Source organism: Cylas formicarius, unplaced genomic scaffold (assembly GCF_029955315.1).
Source record: "Cylas formicarius isolate icCylForm1 unplaced genomic scaffold, icCylForm1.1 PGA_scaffold_9__14_contigs__length_23061073, whole genome shotgun sequence".
NCBI lineage: Eukaryota > Metazoa > Arthropoda > Insecta > Coleoptera > Brentidae > Cylas > Cylas formicarius.
This window is the reverse complement of record NW_026844365.1, coordinates 16,586,447-16,609,140: the sequence shown is the minus strand read 5'-3', so window position 1 is coordinate 16,609,140 and position 22,694 is coordinate 16,586,447. Positions and strand designations below refer to the sequence as shown.

General features: G+C 34.5%; 1 protein-coding gene across 1 annotated transcript in view; it reads left to right on the top strand.

Moving 5' to 3' along the window:
• The window catches only part of LOC132707597 (sushi, von Willebrand factor type A, EGF and pentraxin domain-containing protein 1), a 74,180-nt gene that overhangs the window by 40,718 nt on the left and 10,768 nt on the right, over window positions 1-22,694 (top strand). The window contains exons 5-11 of the mRNA XM_060679504.1: window positions 5,282-5,572; window positions 13,482-13,631; window positions 20,429-20,605; window positions 20,660-20,958; window positions 21,014-21,248; window positions 21,302-21,475; window positions 21,528-21,707. Of these exons, the coding sequence (XP_060535487.1) occupies window positions 5,282-5,572; window positions 13,482-13,631; window positions 20,429-20,605; window positions 20,660-20,958; window positions 21,014-21,248; window positions 21,302-21,475; window positions 21,528-21,707 (1,506 nt within the window). The remainder of the gene's footprint in view (window positions 1-5,281; window positions 5,573-13,481; window positions 13,632-20,428; window positions 20,606-20,659; window positions 20,959-21,013; window positions 21,249-21,301; window positions 21,476-21,527; window positions 21,708-22,694) is intronic.

Here is a 22,694-nt window from a genome sequence, read left to right as displayed (position 1 = left end):
GCAAAATAGTTATTCTTTTACCCCTTTTTGATGGCGCGTTTCATCCTTTTCAAGCCTCCTAATTAAGATATCTAGTGTAGGCACGCTTTGTTCCTCGTATAACTGGTAAATTTTACGCCGTATTATATCTTGATCACTTTCATCTACACTCGAGAAAATGTCAGCAACGCTTCTTTTTTTCCTCGCTGAAATGGAATTATTCACTATTTTCTATACAGCTGATGTTGGAATTTTCGTCAATGTGGCCGTTTCTTCTAAAGATGCTTGCTTGCTGGCACCACGTTCAATGAGAGTCAAATAAACATTGTTTATAACTTCCTTAGTCTCGATAGAATTGATTGAATTTTGATTTCCACATTTGGGCGGGAGCATCTCCTGAGATACACTAGACTTGCACATATTTTGCATAATTCGCACACGATTCAACACACGCTGTATTACACACGAAATAAGAATGATTACTAATAAACTTAAACTAACCAAACCAAAGAATATTAAACACAGGTAGGTATAAAATTATTTTCTATTACGGACCACAATTTTACCTGAGTTTAAATTCCGAAACTTTAGGTAATAATCACCACCCTTGGATAAACCCATTCAAAAGCAATTGGTCACTTTCTTATATCTATGAACAGACCATACCACATTGTAGATGCTGAAAACCGTTAAATCACTCCAAATATTGTGTTTTTAATTTGAGATAATTATAATTAGAACAGAATAACATTCTAAAATTTTTCTCAAAATTGTGAGAGAAAAATTGAAAAAAAAGAAAATGAAATCGTTGAAACACCGTACTTTGAATAAAAAATAAGAGTTTCAATAGTGAAAATGTCGAGGATGTTTGGAGCCTATTGGTTAACAAAATATCTTAAGAATTTATCTATTTATGCACCCACCTTTGCCTAACCCTCTGCTAAATACCCTGTATAACTTGCTTCACTTGAGGCAACGGAATCTTCCCATTATTCCCTTAAGTTTATGATATGTATGCTCTTGGATCTTCTGTATAAGTCTGTTATCAAACTTATCAATGCATGGTCCGTACAAACTGTCACAATATTTTAATGGTGACGAAACAAGTAGCAAGTAGCATTATTTTTGAGCATACAGCGCACAGTAAATTTTAAACTTATAATATTTAACGGTATATTTTAAATATATAAAATTCTATTTGTTATAATAATAATGGTATTTTTGATAAATTCCCAGGTTGTCATAAATAATATTCATTTTTCAAACCTAACCTTATTATAATGGGCCTTTAAAAATCGCACCTTCTCCTGATGAATTTGCTCATATCGGAGTAGCAGTTCTCGATACAGTTAAACTTAGTTTTATTTTTTCTAGCTAATACTATATAAAATGCAAAAAATTAGTGCTATTTTGCTGAAATGTACTCAAAAGCTAATGGTCATAAAAAAAGTATACTATGCCCAACAGGTTGGTGCACTTAGACAAGCAGACGTATATCAAATGCTCATTGTATACAAAAGAACGCTTAACCAATAATTGCGATAAGAAAAGTGTGTCGGTGTTCTGAGCGCAAAAATTATTAGATTAATGCTCGGACAAAACTGTTGAAATTCTGGCTGAAAACAAACTTTAGTTGTTCCATACCAATTATCAAAAAAAAGGGGGCGGGAATAATTGACAATGAATCAAATTTCATTTTTTGTTAACGTTTTCTTGAATTTATAATTTTATAATAAGGGTTTTAGTATTAATATAATTGGATAAAAACTACAAATTGTTTTTTATTTTATTTTATAAATTTGGCAAAAAAATAATAGAAAATCGGCAGTTTCATCTGAAGACAAGCAAGTATATCGCGAAAAAAAAACATAGAAACTTAAAATATAGAGAAATGCTGAAAACAAAAAAAAACGAATATTTGTTTGTCTGTATGTATGCTTTTTATAGAAAATTTTGTGACTGTTACGGTGTTGCCATAATTATCTAAGTTTATATTTTTTATACTTATTTTCTATTGAAAGTTTATTATTTTATTTACCGATTACGTTTAAATATTTTGTTTTTTAAGCAAACGTTCCATGCTACTGCTGTGCTTAAGACGACAACAATTGAAAAGGTCAAATCTGCTCATAAATGACTAAGAATTCGAAATACCCTTTCAAATATTTAGAGAGATGTGTTATAAATAGGCATGATACCACCAAAATAGAAGTTAGTGAAATTTTCATAATCTTTGATTGCTGCATTGGATCCCTAGCTGGTAAATAAATAAACTTAAATTCCTCGAAGTCGCTTAGCAAAAATCGGCTTAACCCCGAATTTGGATAATGCCGACGCATTTCTTGCGGCCAAGTTTATAATTATATTGTACCCAGGAAAGGAGCCAGCTGGCGCGTCAACGCATTGTGGTTTTTATAATTTCCGATTTAATAACAACTTAACAACTGTTAGCGCGTTTAACGATCCTATGAAAATGCCGCATTTAACAATAAATTTCAGAACTATTTATCACGCGGTTACGAAGGTTTTTGATAATTATTCCAAACGATTTGTTTTAATTACGAACTTAAGGAAGAGTTTTATTCGCTATTCAATAGAGAAAAATTAAAACCACTCGTTTCCGTAGTCTAGGCCAAGGTTTTCCCAAGCGCGAATATAATTTATTAGTGTCCACGAAAAGTGTAATTGGTAAGATCATTTTAGTGGGAGTAGAGATACGAGAAAAAATACATATATTCACTGACTAGTTTTCATTTGTAACAAGATTGCTACACCTTAGAATAGTCAAGGTTAAGCGAAGAAAATAATGTGTATAGTTACACATTTTTAACATATTTTTAAAACCTACGTGGTAGTAAACGAATAGAAATTATAACAATTCCTTTTTTTTTGCGTTTTGTGTTAAATGCTATATTACTTATCTTGAAAAAAAAATCGTTCGTGTAAATCATAAAAATATTTGGATAAAATTTCAAAAAAAGTTTGAAGTGCGTTCAGGATATTTGAAAAATACTGTCGATGCATTTCTCTTTATGAACTAGCGTATGGAAGTGGCTTTTTGACATATACTGCTTGATAATTCTGTTTGATATAACCAAAAAAAAAAAAAATAAAATGGAAACTTTTCCTGAAGATAAACCGAAAAATTTAATAAAATTCGAAAAGTTCATCTATTATTGCTTAAAATGGAATAACGCGTATTTGCGTAGATATCTGGGTTCTTTTGTACCGACTTGATATAGCTTTTGCACAAACAAACGAGTTGTTGGGTAAAGACAAGATAGTTTTTTTTATTACCAAATTAATGAGTTTTGCAATCAAAAAGTGTATGTAGTGGTATGCGTTGTACTTGTATCGCAGCTATTTCCTCAGAATTCAACATTGAGACATAACGTTAAATATTAATATTAATTCAAATTCGCTCTAATAATTAATTACACAATACGCCATATTATCCAATTTCTTACACTCATCGTTACTGCTGTGGCCACTTCATTTATTACCGATTTTTAAAAAACAAAGGAGCAAACTGGAAAAAATATTTTTCCTTTGTGATACTAAACATCGCAATTATTGTTCATGGTAGTTTGCGTGAAGTATATACTATTAATATAGTTTTCAAGCAAATCCGATGTCTACATATGACACAATCTGAATTTTTCCGATTTTTTTTGGTACGTAATGTAGCTGCCAGATTGACAATTAATTTCTTTGCTATGCAATTTCGGGGAATTTTCGAAGATAATTCAAGCTCTGGCGAAATTTTTTTTTCAAATTTGCTTAGAATTTTCTAGAAGTGTGTCGTTTGTCCTTTGAACTAAGTGAAAATTTTCATGCAGGTGTTAATGGACAAACATTTCTTAAAATAGTAAATTCTTGCATTGCCTCTGATTGCAGTTATGAATGCATAATTGGGAAAAAAAAGTTTATTTTGTTGGGTGCAAGTACATTACATATTTCATTTTTTTATATATTATATATAAATAAAATAAAAGTAATGATTACATAAATGTAGTAATTAAATGTTATAACAAAAATTGCTATTTTGATATTATCATTTCATAATTTCATAATTCACAATTATAAGAGTTTTTTGAAATAGTACGCCTGGAAAAATGTCTACGGCTATTTTCTGAGCATTACATTTTTAAGAATTTTAGAAAGACTTAAATATTTGGAATTTCTAGATAAGACTATTTAATAGGTTGTCGGTTTTCTTAAGGAGTTAGGTTATTATAAATTTTGCAATATTTTTTGGTTTATTTTTTGGTATTATTGATGAAACACAAACCAACAAAATTGAAATATATAGGGATCGTATGATTTTGAATCTAAAATGAAGTAATGGGAATTCACTTATTAAAAAATACTGTATTGAAGAAAAAATCATTGGATATTGGATCAGAAACAAAATTAATGTATAATTGAAATACTAAATTAGTATTTAACAATTTGTCTTGAAGACAAATAAGACAGAATCTAGTAAGTAAAGCTAGTAAAAAGTATAGGAAAACATAAATATCTTCAAAAATGCTAAAGGTGCACAATATTCATTGATGACAAATTTAACGCCTATCACCAAGCTTCAAAAGATAAAAAATATTTTTGGGCTCATTTGGGCTGTCCCCCACTTGTCCGCCGTTTATTGCAACGAGAACATCATCAAGCCTGTAGATATCAATGTTAAACTTGACTTTCTGGGTCGAACAGTAGCTCCGAGTAGGATTTTGGCCGAAAAAAAACCAACAAAATCAAATTAGATTTTGCTCCATTTATAGGACCAAAACAAACCTTGAAACCTTACTTTCTAGTCGATTTGCAGATATCAACTGAGAACCTCACTCTTACAGAAGCTTAAGCAAATTTTTTTACGGAAAATTAATCACTTGAGTTTAAAGATATGGAGCGTTCCACTTAATATATGAAGCGATTGAGCCATCGACAAACTGAGAAATTTGGCAACAATGCGGATATCATTTTTCAATATCGAATGGTCGGAAACCTACCAACACCAAATTTCGCAAGTGCATTTCTGATGGTGTTGAAAATATTTAAGCGCTCTGGTTTTCTTTACCGAAAATGCAGTGTTAAAATGTTTCATAAACTAATAGAGTTAACATTTTGGAAAATTGACGTCTTACTAAGTTAAGAAAATAAAACAAAACCACAGTGCCGATCCCGAATGCCCAGAATTTCGAATTTCATACTCCCGTCTTTAACGGTTCTGTTGATATTTAGGCGGTATTTTTTACTAATCCTGTAGATATTGCGTTTTGTTTTTAACGGTTCTCCTGTCCTCCAGAATTCTCCGTGGATCGCTGCGCTCCCAAAAATTCCCCTGAAGAGGCTCAACTTGCGGCGTTCGCTCAAACGTGTTACGAGTTCGGCGTGACCAGGGGCGGCTCGTTCCAGGAAGCGAGGGCCTATTGCCAAGGCCACAACGGCGACCTCGTTCACGGCATGAGTCCAGGTCAGACATCGTACCTGTACGCCGAACTCGAACGAAGAAAGCCGATGTTGAAAACGCAGCTGGTATGGATCGGGGCCCAGAAAGAACCCGGACTGACTTCGCGGACTTGGAAATGGGTTAATGGTAAGTGGCTGTTGTTGTCCGCACGCCCACCACAATGAGAGATGGTGCCGTATTTGATGAATACTTAGATGAGAATTTAACTGTCTGGCTTTATTTGTGAACGGACTATTTAATTTTAATTGTGTTCGTTTGTGGTATTAATAATTACTGCAGTTTTTGTTTTATTAAACATTCTAACTATAACATTTGCTAACTTATCATTCACAATGCATGCAACTGCCAGGGTTTTCCCCTCAAATATATTGCTTTCAGGGAGCATCCACTGTATTCGTGTCTAATAACATAGTTTTGTTCCATTTATTTTTTATTTTTATCAAATGCATGCTACTGGATAGAATACCACAAAAAGTTTGAGTGCGCGCAAATTCCTCAGTTTTTTGTTATTGTATTATAAATTAAAGGATTCACTTGGATCTGCTAGTTACGATGAATTATTAGTTAGATTCGATGTGACAGTGCTTACACCATAACCCCTTAAACTTAACGCTAAGAAATCGAAATCTCGACTCTTTACCAATAAAACTTATTTACCTTCATGCTAATGCAATCTTGCCATGTCCAAAAAGTCTTGCTATTCCATAATTGTTAGGAGAGTGTTGTTTATTCAGTGAGTAGTCTTGAGTATACTCAGCAGTCTTCTCTAGTAGATCATTTCGAATTCTTGAATTCTCTTGCGGCAATCTTCAACGTCTGCATCAACCGTATCTATCGTGATATTATGGCCTTACCAAATCTTTATTGGTTTCGTTGTAGCCAACCTGACCATTTCGATTCTATTCTTAATTTCTTCATCGCTCCCCTTTGTGTAAAATGGATGTCCACAGACATATTCTTTTATCCTTTCTGTTTTCCACTATATTCACTTACAATTGCAGCACTCCCATAGATGGTTAATATCGTCAGTAGATCTTGAGGAGGCCATCCGATAACATCAATAACAAAAAAAAAATGGTTGTAGATAAGTTTGCAGCATTCTAAAATAACGACCAGTGGCACAACATACCGAAAGCTGCGTACGTTAAAGTAAATGAAGACAATAGAAATTCCAAATCCTTTTAATTTCACTACCAATTAAGGAACTAACTAGAGATGGCTAGGTTTCACGATAATCCGCACCATAGGGCAACTAATTCAGTTAAGTAGTTACTTGGCAACTATCGTTGTTGGGCTAATTACAGCGATCTAATCCTGCAGTAACGCATCCATGAGTTTGTCTTTGGAGTTACTTTTTTTAATTATTCTAACACCTTAATTTGAATTTCTACCATTTTGTTTCCATAAAATTCATCTTAGGATTCATACATTTTCCAATCCAAAGCAAGTGCAAGTCAAAACGATACCAAAGGTATGCAATGTCACAGGAACATGTTACAGAAAAGCAAATTATTGCTCATACCCTATGGGGAGACCCTCAAATGACCTGCCTATAAGCCTCTGTTCTTAACTATTTCCTCTTGAGGAGACCACCAGTTAAAGTACTATATTTATATAATTTTAAGGTGTGACCGAAACACCCATTTTTACACAAACATCCATATTTACATACTTTGCATTGATTGTTTTGCAATGGATTGCTGGATCTGTTACATCATCCGCATAGAAAACCTTGAAACGCATTTTCTAAAATTTCTCCATACGAATTACCAAAGGTTCCGGTTTCATTGAACTCATTAAAAGCTCATGATTTGACCGCACGATCAAATTTCATTGTCTGTTTGCAAAATGAAGTCTCGTATCCCATAAACCGATGAATGAAACACGAAATTCAATGCTATATAAATAGCTCCGATACACCTCGTATACCGCACCAAAGCAGCATCTGGGCGATTAATAAGATTGGAGAAATCATCGCCATTTTTCTGATAAAACTGGTAATTTTTCAGTGCAACTCTGTTGGTCGCCGCAACGAGAGATAATTACCTGGAAGAATCTAATCAGTGACTAGCGCACAGGTGGCGCATGTGCGACTTAATCTCAATGTTTTTATTGGCCGGTAATTTCAACCTACTTTCCAAATCCCCGATTCTGACATTTCAAAGTTGTAAAAAATCGCGAGCTGGAATAGCGGTTTAGTTTAATTCAATAAGAATTTCTATACTCCTACACGTTCGAGCCCGAAGCTCGTTGTTATTTGTTGCTAATTGTTTGCTTCAAGCGCCATTCAAGAAAAACACGCTTTTATGTAATAGGGTGGCCAGATAAGGATGCAAAGTACACTAGAGTGCAAATGTAAGTGGAAAACGTTTTCAAATAAAAAATTCTCTAGAAAATTATATACTACAAGATGACTTATTTTCATAATAACACGGGGAAATAGTACCCAAATAGTCAAATGAATGAGGGTTTTGGGTTTAATCCCAAAATAACCAAAATTTTGGTTGGGGTTGTAGTTGACCAAGTTGTTCTAATAGAAAATCCCAGGAAAGGAATAGATAGAAAAGAAAAAAGTCACAACCGGCTTTAAATGACAAGGAGCTCGATATATTTAAATTTGAAGTTTGTTTTTAATGTACGTCAGCTTTTCGGTGGTGTGTGCTTTTATATTTAAATTCTGAATTGTTTATTGCAGGAAATTTAAATATATAAAAAAAAGTCAGAAAACAAGGCAACGATGAACTTTCTGACATTTTTATTCCTTTTGTCCTTTTTGCAGGGATCATTCAATATTAAAATCAGAAAACAGCATTCTTATTTGTCGATTTCTAACGTCTATTTATTGATATCATTTTGCGACGTCAGACGTAACTTTTTTTATCCTTTATCTGACTCTATATAGTTAGGAAAGATCGCCAGAATTCGCTTTTGCCATCTTCACAGTGAAAATGTCAATTTGACCACCACTACTACGCATTGGTTTCCTGGATTAAACAAAAAAACAATATGTAAGGTCAGTAGCCAAGTTTTTTTCCAAGTGACGTATAAAACAAAACACTATCAGTTTTCTGACATATAAGCCTACATCACATTTTTTTAAATGGAACACCCTCTGTATTACATATGTGTTTAACAGAATATCATATTCGTATTGCAATGATGTCACTATATATTTTGAGTCCACGCGTTTTTGACAAATCGGCAAAAATAGGAAATTTTTATATAATTTCAAAGGGTGCCGTAACTGACTGCAACAATAATAAGTATTTACGAATTAAAGTAGAACAAAAACACTCAAAAACGACAAGACACACCAAAGTAAAAAAATTATTTAACCATTCCAAATATCGTTGTATGTGACAACCATTTTCCTGAACACATTTCTCTTACATTCTAATTGTTTGAATTGCATTTAGTAACGTTTTCGAATTGTTTCATAACTGGTTGATGATTGCCTCTGAAATAATTTACCGTAGTACCACGACATTATTACAATGAGTTCTGTGCACGTGATTTTTTTTTGTGTCCCGAAAAGAAAAAAGAGAGGGGTACCGCCTTGGTGCCGCTGTTATATTTAGGAGTGTCTTCTATATCTTTGGTGCTCTAAGAGTTGCAAATAATGATCTCCAGTTAACTTTTGATATATAAATATCGGTCCCAAATATGTCCATCTATGACACCACACCATGCATTAATTGATTGGTTCCTATTTCGTGTATTTGTCTAGGATTATATAAAGATCAACATCGCATATTTTGTCTATTACAACCCTTTCTTGTAGTGAACGAACTTTCATCAGTCCATAACATGTTTTTTAAAAAAATATTATTCTCATTATGTATATTTAGAAAATCCAAACAAAACTGCATCCTCCTTTGACATTGTTCTGCACTTAGTTTTTGAGTTTCGAGAAATATAAATGCATTATATTCATATTCTTTCAAAACTGAGTGGATTGATCCCCGAGAAAAACCTGTCTCTTCATATACTCTAGTAATAGAGGAAACTGGATGTGCTTCATAGAATTCTAATATGTTTGCCTTATTCTCTTCCTTTAAAACATTATGATTCCGGCATACTTTTTTAGCATTTAATACGCTACCGTTTTCTGCAAATTTCTTTGCCAGCCTTGAATATATCTGTGTTGAAGGAACTCGGCGCTCTGGATAAAGTCTAATATACTGACGACGAGCTGCGGTTGCACTTTTATTATTCAGAAAGTATACTTGAAGCATGTAACTCCTTTCACGGATGTTAAATTCTCGAAAAACCATTTATACAATAATGACTTGGACAATAATCAACCATCAACGTTGTTTACTAATATGTCAAGCATAAATATATTTTTATTTGTCAGTCATGGCAGTCTTTGAAATTATATACAAAAAAACGACTGAACTAAAATATAAAGTGCGTTACATCATTGTAATCGGAAGAAGATATTCTATTAAACACATATATAATATACGGGGTGTTCCATTTAAAAAAATATGATATAGGCTTATATATCAGAAAATTGATAGTATATTGTTTTATACGTCTCTGGAAAAAAACTTGGCTACTAACCCTACACTTTCTTTTTTTGTTTTTGCCTTGATATCTATAAAAACAAAAAAGTTACAGCCAATTAAAATGTTATCAAGATAAGTTGAACTCTCGGTACGGTTAATTGTTACGTGAAAATTTACTTTAAAAATATTTTCGTGGAAAAACAAAATTTGTCATCGCAAACAGTTACAGCGTTTTTTTCTAAAATGCACAAATGCGCACCATTTAATTCGTAAAAAGTACTGGATATTAGCGGCTTTTACCAGTACTTTTTTTTAATGAAAATTGAGTCCCAGAGACTTTTAGATAGCGCACCCTATACACGGAGTTACGCAATGCCGTTTATTCTTTTCAAGCTGCAACTGTCGAAATAAATCAGTCGTGTTTAAAATGTCACGTATTTAAAGAAACTTTACCCTTAGATCACAAAGAAGCAAACACCGGCAATAAACAATAATTAAAATTGGCCAGCTGTTTCGCAAAAATCAAACAATAGACCCGAAAATTGCTAATCGACTTACACCAACCAGCGAATACCTAATAAACGATGCTACCAATGACGATGAAGATCAGATGCCGATCGTTGCTGCCAATTAAGACAGCACAGTTCTCACAGTCGCATTGAAATACAAATTAGGCGCACGGTAAATATCGGCGTTATGCAACCGACCAATTAGAAGAACGATAAATTATTCTTGGGACCGTTAAAGAATTACCTCGACTCGTTTTATGCGGTATTTATCTTCGTCAAGTGATGGAAAGTGAAACCGATTTGGGATGTGATTTTTTTTTGGCAGACAATCTGATGCTTTTTATTTTAGGTTTTAGATTATTTTGTTCCGCATATTCTTATGTCCCATTATCACCTGGCTTAGGTAGTAGGGTGATGCAGTAAAAAGTAATTTGCGAACAAGCAATGCAGTTTATTTTTTTGGGACACTCTGTCATATTTTCTAAGAGTGAAAATAAACGTACAACAAGCTTTTGGTGACCGATTATACATTCGTACAAACATTAAGGCAACTTCGATAACTTGAATTTTTGATAAGTCGAACTAAATTGGTCGGCAATAGCGTCAAAAGTAGGAAATGCGTGTTAGTTTGTCTTGATTACTCGAACTTCGATTACTCGAAAATCTTGATAACTCGAACGAAACATTTGGTGCCAACTTAGATAAGTCGAATTTTCTCGGGGAACCCCCTAATTACGACCGATCTTAACCTGTCTTTTTAACGTATCTATGCAAGCAGTTCAGTTTCTGTGCTTGCTAAGTTTACTTGTATGACTTACTAGTTAATATTAAGTAAAAAATACTGTCCCTGTTGACGTACTTTAAAAGCTTTGTCTGTTAATCAAAAATTCAAGGTTATAAAAGAAGCGGAAAGTGGCTCAAAAAATAAAGATGTAGCTGTGAAGTATGGGATTTCGGCAAGTACAGTGTCTACAATTTTGAAAAATAAACATTCAGTCATCACCGCAATGGAACGTTTCGAAGAAAACAAAAACAATAACATTACACTAATGGATTGTGTTGACGACGTAACTACCGCATGGAATATCGACGTTAAGCCTCAAACAATTTCCAATTGTTTTAAAAAAGCCGGTTTTGGTCCGTATTCTGAATGGGAAGAAGAAGATGAGATTCCCTTGAGTTTCCTAAGTGAACGCCTGAAAGAAAAGAGTGAAGAGGAAACCCACATAGAAATCGAGTTTAAAGCTTGGACAAACATTAGAGGTATAGCAGAAGGTGGCACCATCAACGATTTTAAACATGTGGATGAGGATATTATTACTTCAGAGTTTCCTACTGATGAAGATGGAGGAGGAATTGGAAGATGATTCTCAGCAACCACCTTCAAATTGGTTGAAAATTCGTTGATTGTCTTGCGTTCCTATTTGAAAACCAGTGAATACACCCGATTCCCTCTATGATGACTTTGACTTTTTTCCAGAGAAAGAGTAAACTTTAACATGTACATACATATGTATGTATATGTGCATACATACTATGTTTATATATACTGGGTACATATACAATACATTTGTATGTACATATATTATGTAAATACATACATACATATGTACTACTATTTCATAATTTTCGTTTTAGAGATTAGGGCATTTATGTAACGTATAACCCATTATTAAAAATGAATGAATAAATGTTCATTCACAAAAGAGTACATGCATTTGTAGTTTTTATTGATAACTCGAAATTTTCATGTGTCAAATCGCAGTTCGACTTATCGAAGTTCGACTGTATATTGACAAAATTAATGACGACGTGACAGGATTCATATATTTTTTTGAGAAATTTTAAATTTAAAATATTTATGTTTATATATAGAGATCTTAGAGCAAAATATGCCCTTTTCAATAACGATGAAACAGTTTTGAAGTCGTTCTCAAGCAATAGACAAAGTAATAATAGAACAATAATATAAATAATAATTTTCACACTGCACTTTAATTCAGTTTTTTTAAACACCGATCTCATCACACTTGACTCGTTTATTATTTCTTTTCCCAGCATTTCTGTTATGGTGGATTCAAAACTTCGTCTGCTATCAGTATAGGCAAGACCTATGATGTGTGGCAGCTGTAGAGTGCACGGCCATTTTATCGACCTGCACCTGCACCTAATCTGTCCTTTATCTTCAAGCTCTAGGATATCAGCACCGATGTTTCGATTAATTTTAATGGCTGCAATGCATTCTGGCTATCTGTAAATAGATTGATTTTCTTTTACGAGCATTCTGCGCTGGTATATACACCAAGATCTTTATTTTTATATTCCGATGTTCTCTGTTGATTCACAACACCTTCATTGGATTTGGACTCGTCTATGAACCAATGCTGTTCCTCTCTAGTAGGTTGATCTAAGTTTCTCTGCTTGGAAAGTTACTTCGTGGGGCAGGGTTCATATAGTTACATTAGGTGTTATGTTTAAAACTCCTGTGATCGTGTAATCGGCATGTACACTTGCTTCGATACGCTGGCGATTTCTTCCTAATATAATCATTGTTGTCTCTCACTATTTATTATTGGGTTTATGACGAAATCGCAATTTCGGGCAACTAAACTAAAGTAAGCTAACCTCAGACCTATCAGAAGAAAAATCTATGTATCATTATAGAAGTAAACCAAACAATATTATGTAAATTGTAATTTGTAAAATTGTTCATACATTTATACTTTAGATCTAGGGAGTTATTTGCTTCAAGAGTTTTACATTAATCCTCAAAGTATATAACTTCTACAATCTCAGTAGAAAAACCAGAGGTTCTAGAATGTACCAAATGTTTTGCAGTATGCTTGAGTCTGTCTAAAAGATGTTTTCCACAATTGCATTCATTGCGTGAGGGTTTACAGATTCCAAGGGTTTCAAAATACTTTGACAAATGCTATTCCAATTAGTATTAAATCGCGTCCATCAACTTTCATATTGAGAAAAAACTCTTATTATGGTAGTTAATTTTTTTTTCAGGGGATTTGGTGCAGCGTCCATCTTGGGGCAAAGACCAACCCAACAACTACAACGGCGAGCAAAACTGCGTGGTACTTGACGGGGGTCGTGGGTGGCTGTGGAATGACGTGGGATGCAATCTGGACTATTTGCATTGGATCTGTCAGCACGGTAAGTATTAAATAAAGTCGGAGTCGGTATAAACAGCTTTTCCTAGGCTAAGAATCAATCAATTAATGCTATGCGTGACGCGATTGTGATTGCTCGCCACCAGTTCAGGTTTTCTGAAATAATTAAAAAAAGACAATTTTCAAAACAAAAAGTAATGATGTGACCTCACAAAATAATCAAACAAGCTATCAGAAGTTTGAATTTTCTGAAGTATTTCGACTTTACGGCTTCTTATTGATATCTAACTATCCCTAATTTAGCAAATATAGCTCTAATTATTTAGAATACCAATTTGTTTCTTTAAAAATTTGGGTTATTATGAACTCAGCCACTAATAAATTGATGAAGACTAACAATTTTTATTAGAATTTAACCAATCCAAATAGGAAAATGTGCAAAATGAACCAAAGTTGACCATTTTAGTAATAAATAAAACACCTCCTTTAACAGACATCATTCAATTTTAATTAAATAATCAGAAAATCAAATTAGTATTTTGATTTTTGTTAATTCATGAATTAATATATTCAAGTATACTATAATGTACATGCTTACCTCGATGCAGTTGCGAAATGATCCAAAGCTCATGTTTTCATGAATCTTGAAAATCTTGAAAATAAATTCATGTATCTTATTTGCTTTAATAGTTTTCGAATAATGACAAAAACTTACAACTCCCACAATCTCAGTAGAAAGACCTACAGAGTTTCTAGAAATTACTAAATATTTTGCGGTATGCGTGAATCTTTATACAAAGTGTTTCCTAAATATGGCATCATTGCTTTAGGGTTTGCAGATCCAGTAGCTATACCAAAAACTAATCATCATACTTATTTTTTCATTAAAAATTTGGGTTTGTACGAACTCAGTCACTAATGAATTGATGTAAACTAATCAATAGTGTTAGATTTTAACGAATCTTAGTAAGAAAATGTGCAAAATGAACCAAAACGAATCATTTAAAGAATAAATAAAACACCTTTAACAGACATCATTCAATTTTAATTAAATAATCGTAAAAGCAAATATCTCCTCTAAACAGGACTGCCTAGAATAACTTGCTAGTTTAAAAAGGAATAACAAAAATGAATGTTTTACCACATATTTTACTGCTTTTGATAGGTCAATAATGAATAAAATTTTTATTGTAAATGTGGTTTCGAAATTATTTGTGCTTCTATTTATTACATTTTGAAAAAACAAAAATAGGTACATCGGCTAGAACCATTTTTATCCTTCTCAAGAGGGTGGGAGACTACTGGTTTTCCTTCTCAAATTTTTGCGGCGCCGAAACAAAACTTATTTTATGACGTCTTTGGTTTTAAGACAGTTTACTTGTTACTTTGGAAAAATGGCGTATACGCGCTTGACAACGAAACCTATATCTCGGCAACGGAGCGTCGTACAGCGTCGCCGTTGGTACCGATGGAATCAGCGAAAAAAAAACGTTTTCATTTTTTGTCTGTTCCTCCGTTCTTCGTTCTCTGTTCTCTGTCGACGCTCCATAAAAACGCAAATAACCTCCGAATGGTTTGAGTGAGGAAGCTGAAGGTGTGCTCCTTTTAAACTGGGCACGAGGCACATAAGCCCATAGGAAATCGCTGTCTTTTTTTTTTGATTTTCCTCTGTTTTTCGTACATCGCTATGAAACACGATAAGAGTCCGAGATTTGCAGTTATCTTTTTCAAAATTGGCACAAATATAGAGTTTAGTCCTCTAACGGAACCTATTGAAATTGGGTGTTGCTGGCGGGCGGGCCCTGGGGAGGGGGTTGGTCGGTAAATATTTTTAAAAACCGCAAAAAATTCTTGAACCAGAAGACGCGCGAGATTTATTATTTAATAGGATAATTGACATTTACTAGAAGACTGTGTTGCAGCTGCCATTTTTTTTCACGCGACCATATAGTCCGTGTGGACAGCTAAAACTATTGGATTTTAGGTTTTCACATATTGTACAGAGTGTTCGGGATATTCTTTACCATATTCAAAAATATAATAAATGTCTCAAGTTTGTAACTATCGACTTCAAATTTAGCAGAGAAGTTAGAGTTCACACCCACAACTAATCCGTAAAAACTGGGAGCAATCAAGACTTGCCCAGATTTGTTTTTATTTTTGAAATTTTTGTTTTTGTTATTTTTTCTTCCAGAAAAAAACAATATTTCTAGAGAACTATTAACTTGATCGGCAAAATTATTTTACCAGGAGACGCAGAAGATTTGGTACTATATCTTCTATTTCAAGCATTTTTTCGATTATGTACAGGGTTTTTCAAATACAGACAAAAATCTAAAAGACCCTGAAAATTGTTCTTTTTTAGAATAAATTATTAGCCGTAAATCAAAATTCTCAAAAATATGGCCAATTGGTTTAAATGATATTGTACAGTGCATCAAAAGCCACAATTTTTGTATTTACGGGATTCGTCTATCAGATACACTGTTCGAGATATCACCATTTCTACTCCATGGTTTCAGTATTTTTGCAAAACCATTTGCTCTATTGGAAAAATTCATATACCAGGAGAAATGAAAGATCCAGGGCTATTACCTCTATTTCGAACATTGTTTGAATTATATACGGGGTGTGTCGTTTATGGGCAAAAAATCTAAAAGATCCTAAAAATGCCCATTTTTGTGGGTAAATTATTGGCAATAAATGAAAACCCGTTAAAGATGGGATAATTTTATTTGAACGGTATATCGTAAACGGTGTTGAGAGAGAGTTTCAGGTTTCATTTATCATACAGGGTTCGCGAAATATTTGGAAAAATATCATTGGAAATCGCTATTATTTGTAAAAATTTTAAAATTTGCCGTAATTTTGAAGTTCGGCGAGACGTGAAAAACACTTTATACAGAGTGCATGCACAATAAAGTGACGTCGATTTTGCGAAAGTTCCATAGTGGCCCGCAGGAGCACGATAGAAAAACAATGCTTCCCTCTAGGGCACAAAGCCTTAAAAATACAAAGCTGCTTAGTGACTTTGTTGTAGACTGCGTAGCGCATAGTACGAAGCAGACGACTCGCACTGCCACGATTTCTCGAAATCAATCTTGTTTGGTCTACACCGAATATAATTTCATTGCACTGTGGCGCTAAAACCCTTTTAATTTCTTTTTTCTAATAATTCAAGCAGGTATGTCGATTACGCGACCCACGTAAACTTTAAAACACGACGAACGTGGCAATCTACCTATATACTTTCCCTTTGTTAGTATTTTTCGACTGCAAAACAGTGGGTACCCGGCGTTAAGGTTATAAATTCAACACTAGATTTTTACTTTTACTTTTGTTCGGCACGTTCAAGCGATTTAATTGCAACGGCTGCCGTTTCGTTGGGCAACGCCGTTTCACATTCGGTCTCGGCCGATCTATTTTTTATTTCTCTAAAGAAAACGAAATAAATTTGAAATTGGTTTAGTCCGTTTTCGGTCCGGCGATTTTCATATTTCTAATTATTGAACGCGATTTCGCAAGTTATTTTAATAATGACCCAGTCTAGAACCAGCTGCATTTGTTTATATGTATGTAGATAACGAGAACATGTATAGCAACTTAGATTTTACGTTCAGTGCTACAAAGTATGCGAAGACTATCTCAATCAAAGAAGAGAGCGAGAAATGGCACGCTGTTGTCGTATTTGTCGAGGATTTTCCCGTTGCCATGTACTAATTATCTTCTTTCCTTTAAAAAACCGGAGCACTTTTGTCGCACTTCGAGTGCTATGTAGCTATGTAGATAGATAGACTACGTTTCGTACAAAAGGGACGTACAATTGTAGCAAGTCAGAAGTGTATTCAAGTGCAATAAAATCAAATTAATAAATAAATAACATAAGACACACATCTAATACAAACAAAATTAGACAGTACTATACAGTTTTATAGCGCATCGATACCAGTGACAGTGTCAATGTATGCTCGCAGGGAGTAAAAACAATGACGTTGTAGAAATTCTTTAATAGTATGTTTAAATTTTCTATTGCTCATCTTTTTCACGGTACCTGGCAAAACATTATACAATTTCAGGTTCAAGAGTTGTTCTCAGACTTCCTCAGTCTAAACCTAGGCCGTCTAAGGAGATCCCCCGAACGAGTTGAATAGGCATGGCAATCGGAATTAGCGCTAAAGTTTCCTTTCGTTCTCTGTATCTCCAATAACTGGTAGTAGATATAAATGCAAGGAAGGGGCATGACTTTGAATTTTTTAAAATAAGGTTGACAATGGTCCCTATATCCTATATTAGCAACGACTCGAATGGCCCTTTTTTGCATTCTAAAAATCTCCACAGCAGCTGAGGAATCACCCCACAGTACCGTACCATAGCGTAAGTGTGAATGCAACAAAGAAAAATAGACCATAAGCAGAGTCTTTGTTCCTATCAGGCCTCTCAGTCGTCGAAGAACGAATATGTTGCTGGGCAATCTATTTTTCAGGTCTGAGATATGTTGTTTCCAATTTAGACTATCATCGATCCTAATGCCAAGCAACTTGACGGACTGTCCACTATTTACCAAGCAATTGGAGGAAAACACAATACTCTGGGTCTTGTCTAAATTTAATTTAAGATAATTATTTTCGAACCAGACATTAGCCCTGTCCTCCAACATGCCAACCCTAACGGACAACTCCTCGATACTCTTAGCAGATGTAGTGAAGGTTGTATCGTCGGCAAACATCACGCACTGATTTGGGGCCATGAAATGATAAAGGTCATTTATGTATATTGTAAATAGTAAATGTAGAGAAGTTATTATTGCTAATTTCTCAAATGGCGAATAAACTGAAATTGCCGTCTTCGTTTTAATTTTCAAACCATCATCAAGTGTAATTTTTCTTGTAAGGGCCAAATTTGGCAGTTTGGCAGTTCTGAATAGTGTTGCTTTATTAACTTTTTAATTATTACTAATTGCTATCGCACTTCCAGAAATCAAAATTTATTTTGATTTTTTCAAGCGACTCACATAAAAGAGATTTTGATACTAAAATTTACTAATAAAGAAAAGACACATATAACCCGCAGTAATGATATTTGCGTAAATCTAATTATGGCTTAGGGTTACATTTAAATTTTAATTCACTTAATAACTCAATCAAAATTGCTGACTGACCTTCCATTCCGGATTCTAGGAAAATGTGTCGTATTTTAAATAAAAAAGGTATAATCTTACCAAAGTAACTAAAACCAATGAGATGATGAGATGTTTCGTAAGTTCCTTTAATATATTAACAATGAAAAACTAAACATATTTGTACTCTTAGAAGCTGCCTTTTTGGCATGTATGTCAACATTTTCCAAAATTGTTTGTTTGGGCATTATATTCAAAAACAACAATAATTAACAGCTGTTTAAACTTTGTTAACAATTAGACAAAATTAGACAAATTAATTGTATACAGAAAATGTCTGTTTTATGTATTATTACAAATAAATTTTTATTATTCTTATTAACGTCTTATCTTATTACCACTATTATTATAGATAATGTTTAGTGTATTTCAGCTAGCCAAACCAATTTTCTTTCTACCAATTTTCCGTTCTCTATCCTTTTTAATAACAAAACCTAAATTAAAAATGAAATATTTCAATTTTTTTAATGTAATTACTGGTTTAATGAACTCAACGTAAAGTAACGTTGCATTGCATAATTAGGAAGAAGGCAACTTATTTCTTTTAAGGGAAATATTTTTTAAAAAATTTCTAATGTCGTAATTATCAGCAATATCTAATGCAGCATTTAAAATTAAAATCAGCAAAAATGACAATTCCATAGCTGACTTCTCTCCACGGCGGGAGAGAGGGGGGGGGGGGGGAGAGAGAGAGTCAGAATTTTACAAATAAGAAGTGCTTGAGATGGGTGTTAAGTTTAGCTGTGATAGCAGCATATAACAGCCTTGCGCTTAACTCGCTCTAAGTTTTCTCGCGAAGGTCAGCTCACATTGTTTTTGTCTTCTACTTATTCAAAATCGCGTTAGATAATATCTGTCTAAGGTTTCATAAATAACAATAAAAAACGAATAAAGTTTCCGTCTAACTATATGATGCAACGAGGTATGCTAATAAGATATGTTAATAAGGGTATAAATAAGTGATAGTGGTAATAAACGCGTATTGTTCTGCGCAGGCCCATTGTATCAAGAAGCAGTATCTACCTAGATCAAGTCAGTTTACGTAACAGATACGAAAATTAATTAATTAATTCGCTATGTCGACTATAACCTTAATGAATTTTAATTTAATTCAGATAAGTGCAATGTCGGTTAAAGAGGGTGGGGTTCCGTTTCCTCGCAAAGTTCAAACCACCAACGTTAGCATTTCAAGTGGATTTTTATATCACTCTTGATCACGATCGAAAGGAAATCTTTTGAAGGATATATTGGAACAAACTTTTGTGGGTTCAAGGAGATCACCACAAGCGATTCTCTTAAAGAGGTCGTGTCATTGTAGTTTTTTTTTCTTAATATCTTTTTTTGCGATAAGGCAAGTAATCGCAATAGCTGACAGCCTAGGGTTAAATGTTAAAATAAGAATATTAGGGAGAAAACGGGTTTCAAAAATCAAGATGGTGGCAGACTATTCCTAATACCCTTCCTCGTTTCTTGTAGACAATTTATTCAGAAAATATGTTTGAATTTATCTGCTTACCTGCATAAATTTTACATTTTATAAATAATCTATCTTATTACATTCAATTCAGAATATGTTTTCTATTTTCCTTAATCACCATGGTATAGTTAAATACCCAACGGGACTACAAAGTCATGCCTAATATTGTAGCGATGCTCTTTTTCAGTACCACCCACGTGCGGCAGTCCAGACAAATTGATCAACACTACCATCGTCGGAGTCGACTACAGCTTGGGGTCGACGATCAAGTACCAATGCCCCGAAGGCCACATGTTGATCGGCGACGGCAAGCGGAATTGCGGCAAAAATGGATTCTGGACCGGGACAGCACCAACTTGCAAATGTAAAACCCAAGTCCACTCAAAACTCAATCCCGCTTTAACAATTTCCTTTGTAGTCGTGGACTGCGGGTCGTTATCAGACTTGGACCACGGCACCGTCACCTTGAAAGACCAAAGGTCTACCCACGGCGCTAGAGCAATCTACAGTTGCCACGAAAACTACACTTTAATAGGCCACGAGATCAGAATCTGCGGCGACGACGGCAAGTGGACGAATTCATCTCCTCAGTGCTTGTTCGACTGGTGTCCCGACCCACCCGCGATCCACGGTGGCGTTTTCAAGATTTCCGGTCGCAGGGCCGGTGATATCGCGACCTACAGCTGTCAGCCGGGATACGTCATCAACGGGGAAGGGGTAAATAAATCTCAACGTCAGTGGAGGTAGATTGGTATCACGTGATGCATTGCAGGTGCTCTCTTGCGGTCTGGGCGGCGAATGGTCGGGAAAAGCGCCCACGTGTAAATACGTCGATTGTGGAGCACCTCCGAACATAGACTTCGGCAGGTACGAGTTGAGGAACGGTACCACCACAGTGGAGAGTATCGTCGAGTACTCTTGCGATGGGGATTATTGGCTGGACGGCCAGCAAGTTCAGAAATGTACGAGGGAAGGGAAATGGTCGGGGGACGCACCATTCTGCGAACGTAAGTGGTCAATTCAGCTAGTTAATCAGTTGGCAACATTGCATATTCGATAGTGATAACGTGCGATGAGCCGGACGTTCCTGGAGGCAGCTACGTGGTGGGTATCGACTTCAACGTGCACTCCGCGATAGAATACCACTGCGAGGTGGGTCACATTTTAAGGGGCGAGGCGTCCCACGTGTGTCAACGAAACGGAGAGTGGTCCGGGGCCACGCCCACATGCGAATGTGAGGTCGGTAAAATTTAACTCGCGTGGATTTTTGCATGGTGGTTTTGCAGACATCGACTGCGGGAAAGTTCCCCCGATGTTGTACGGCGAAGTCAAGTATACCAACGGCACCACCTATCTGGGGAGCGAAATTGTCTACGCCTGTACCAAGAACTACCGAATCAACGGTATATCGAGGAGGTACTGCATGGAAAATGGGCAATGGAGCGACTACGCCCCTAAATGCGAAGGTACGTTTGTAAAGATTGTCATTAACAAGAGTGTAAATTTAAGGGGCTTTAGATCTTTAGTTAATATATTGTCGAACTTTTTCCAAAGTTTCAGGTCTCTATTTAGGACGTTACAAGAGTACCTATACATAGCGGGTCAAACAAGATGAGATAGGGTAATATTTTGTAAAAAAAATAGTAGAAAAATACTTTCGTTATACAAAAATTCGGAACGCTTCAAAACCATGTTTTTTCAGAGCACATTTGCTTCATTTTTTTTTGTATTTACATTTACAACTTATCAGATTTGTGTTTGGGCACCTGTCCTCGCTTGCTGATTAATGGCGATGTCTAAAGAGTTAGCCGAAAAACGGGCAATATCGAATGTCGATTGATCTTCTAAAATTCGGCATTCTTTATATCTGAAATGATTTTCAATTAGCCCATTAGTGGTTTTCCAATTGCTCAATCAGAAAAAAAATGCTAGGAATAACGTATGTTTACTTTAATTGCTGAATTATGTTTTTAGATAATTATATCAAAAACACTAGAAAAAACTATTTTCAACCCATTAGAACCACGTTATTGGTTGAAGAAGCTTATTAAATTATAAATTTTAATTTTCTTGTCACTGGCCAGACCTTTTTAATTGTTATCGTTATCTTCCTTAATAAGTCAACTTTTGAAAAATGACTAAATAATCAAAAAAAAATCTCTTTTATAGATTTTTCCCCTAATAAAAAAATGATCTGCGAGATTAACTGTGGACCGACCTTTTTATTGCAGTATTTAATTATTTTTAACGATTTTATTATAAATATTTATGTTTATTATTCTTTGCTGCTTATAAAGACATACAACTTAACTTTAATTACAAGAATCTCTTAATTATAAAAGAAACAACAACGGAAAGAAAAAAGAAATAAAATAAAAATATGAAACAAAAATTATAAGGAAATGTTAAAAAAACAAAAAAAACGTATTCATTTATTGAATGTATTTAATGAA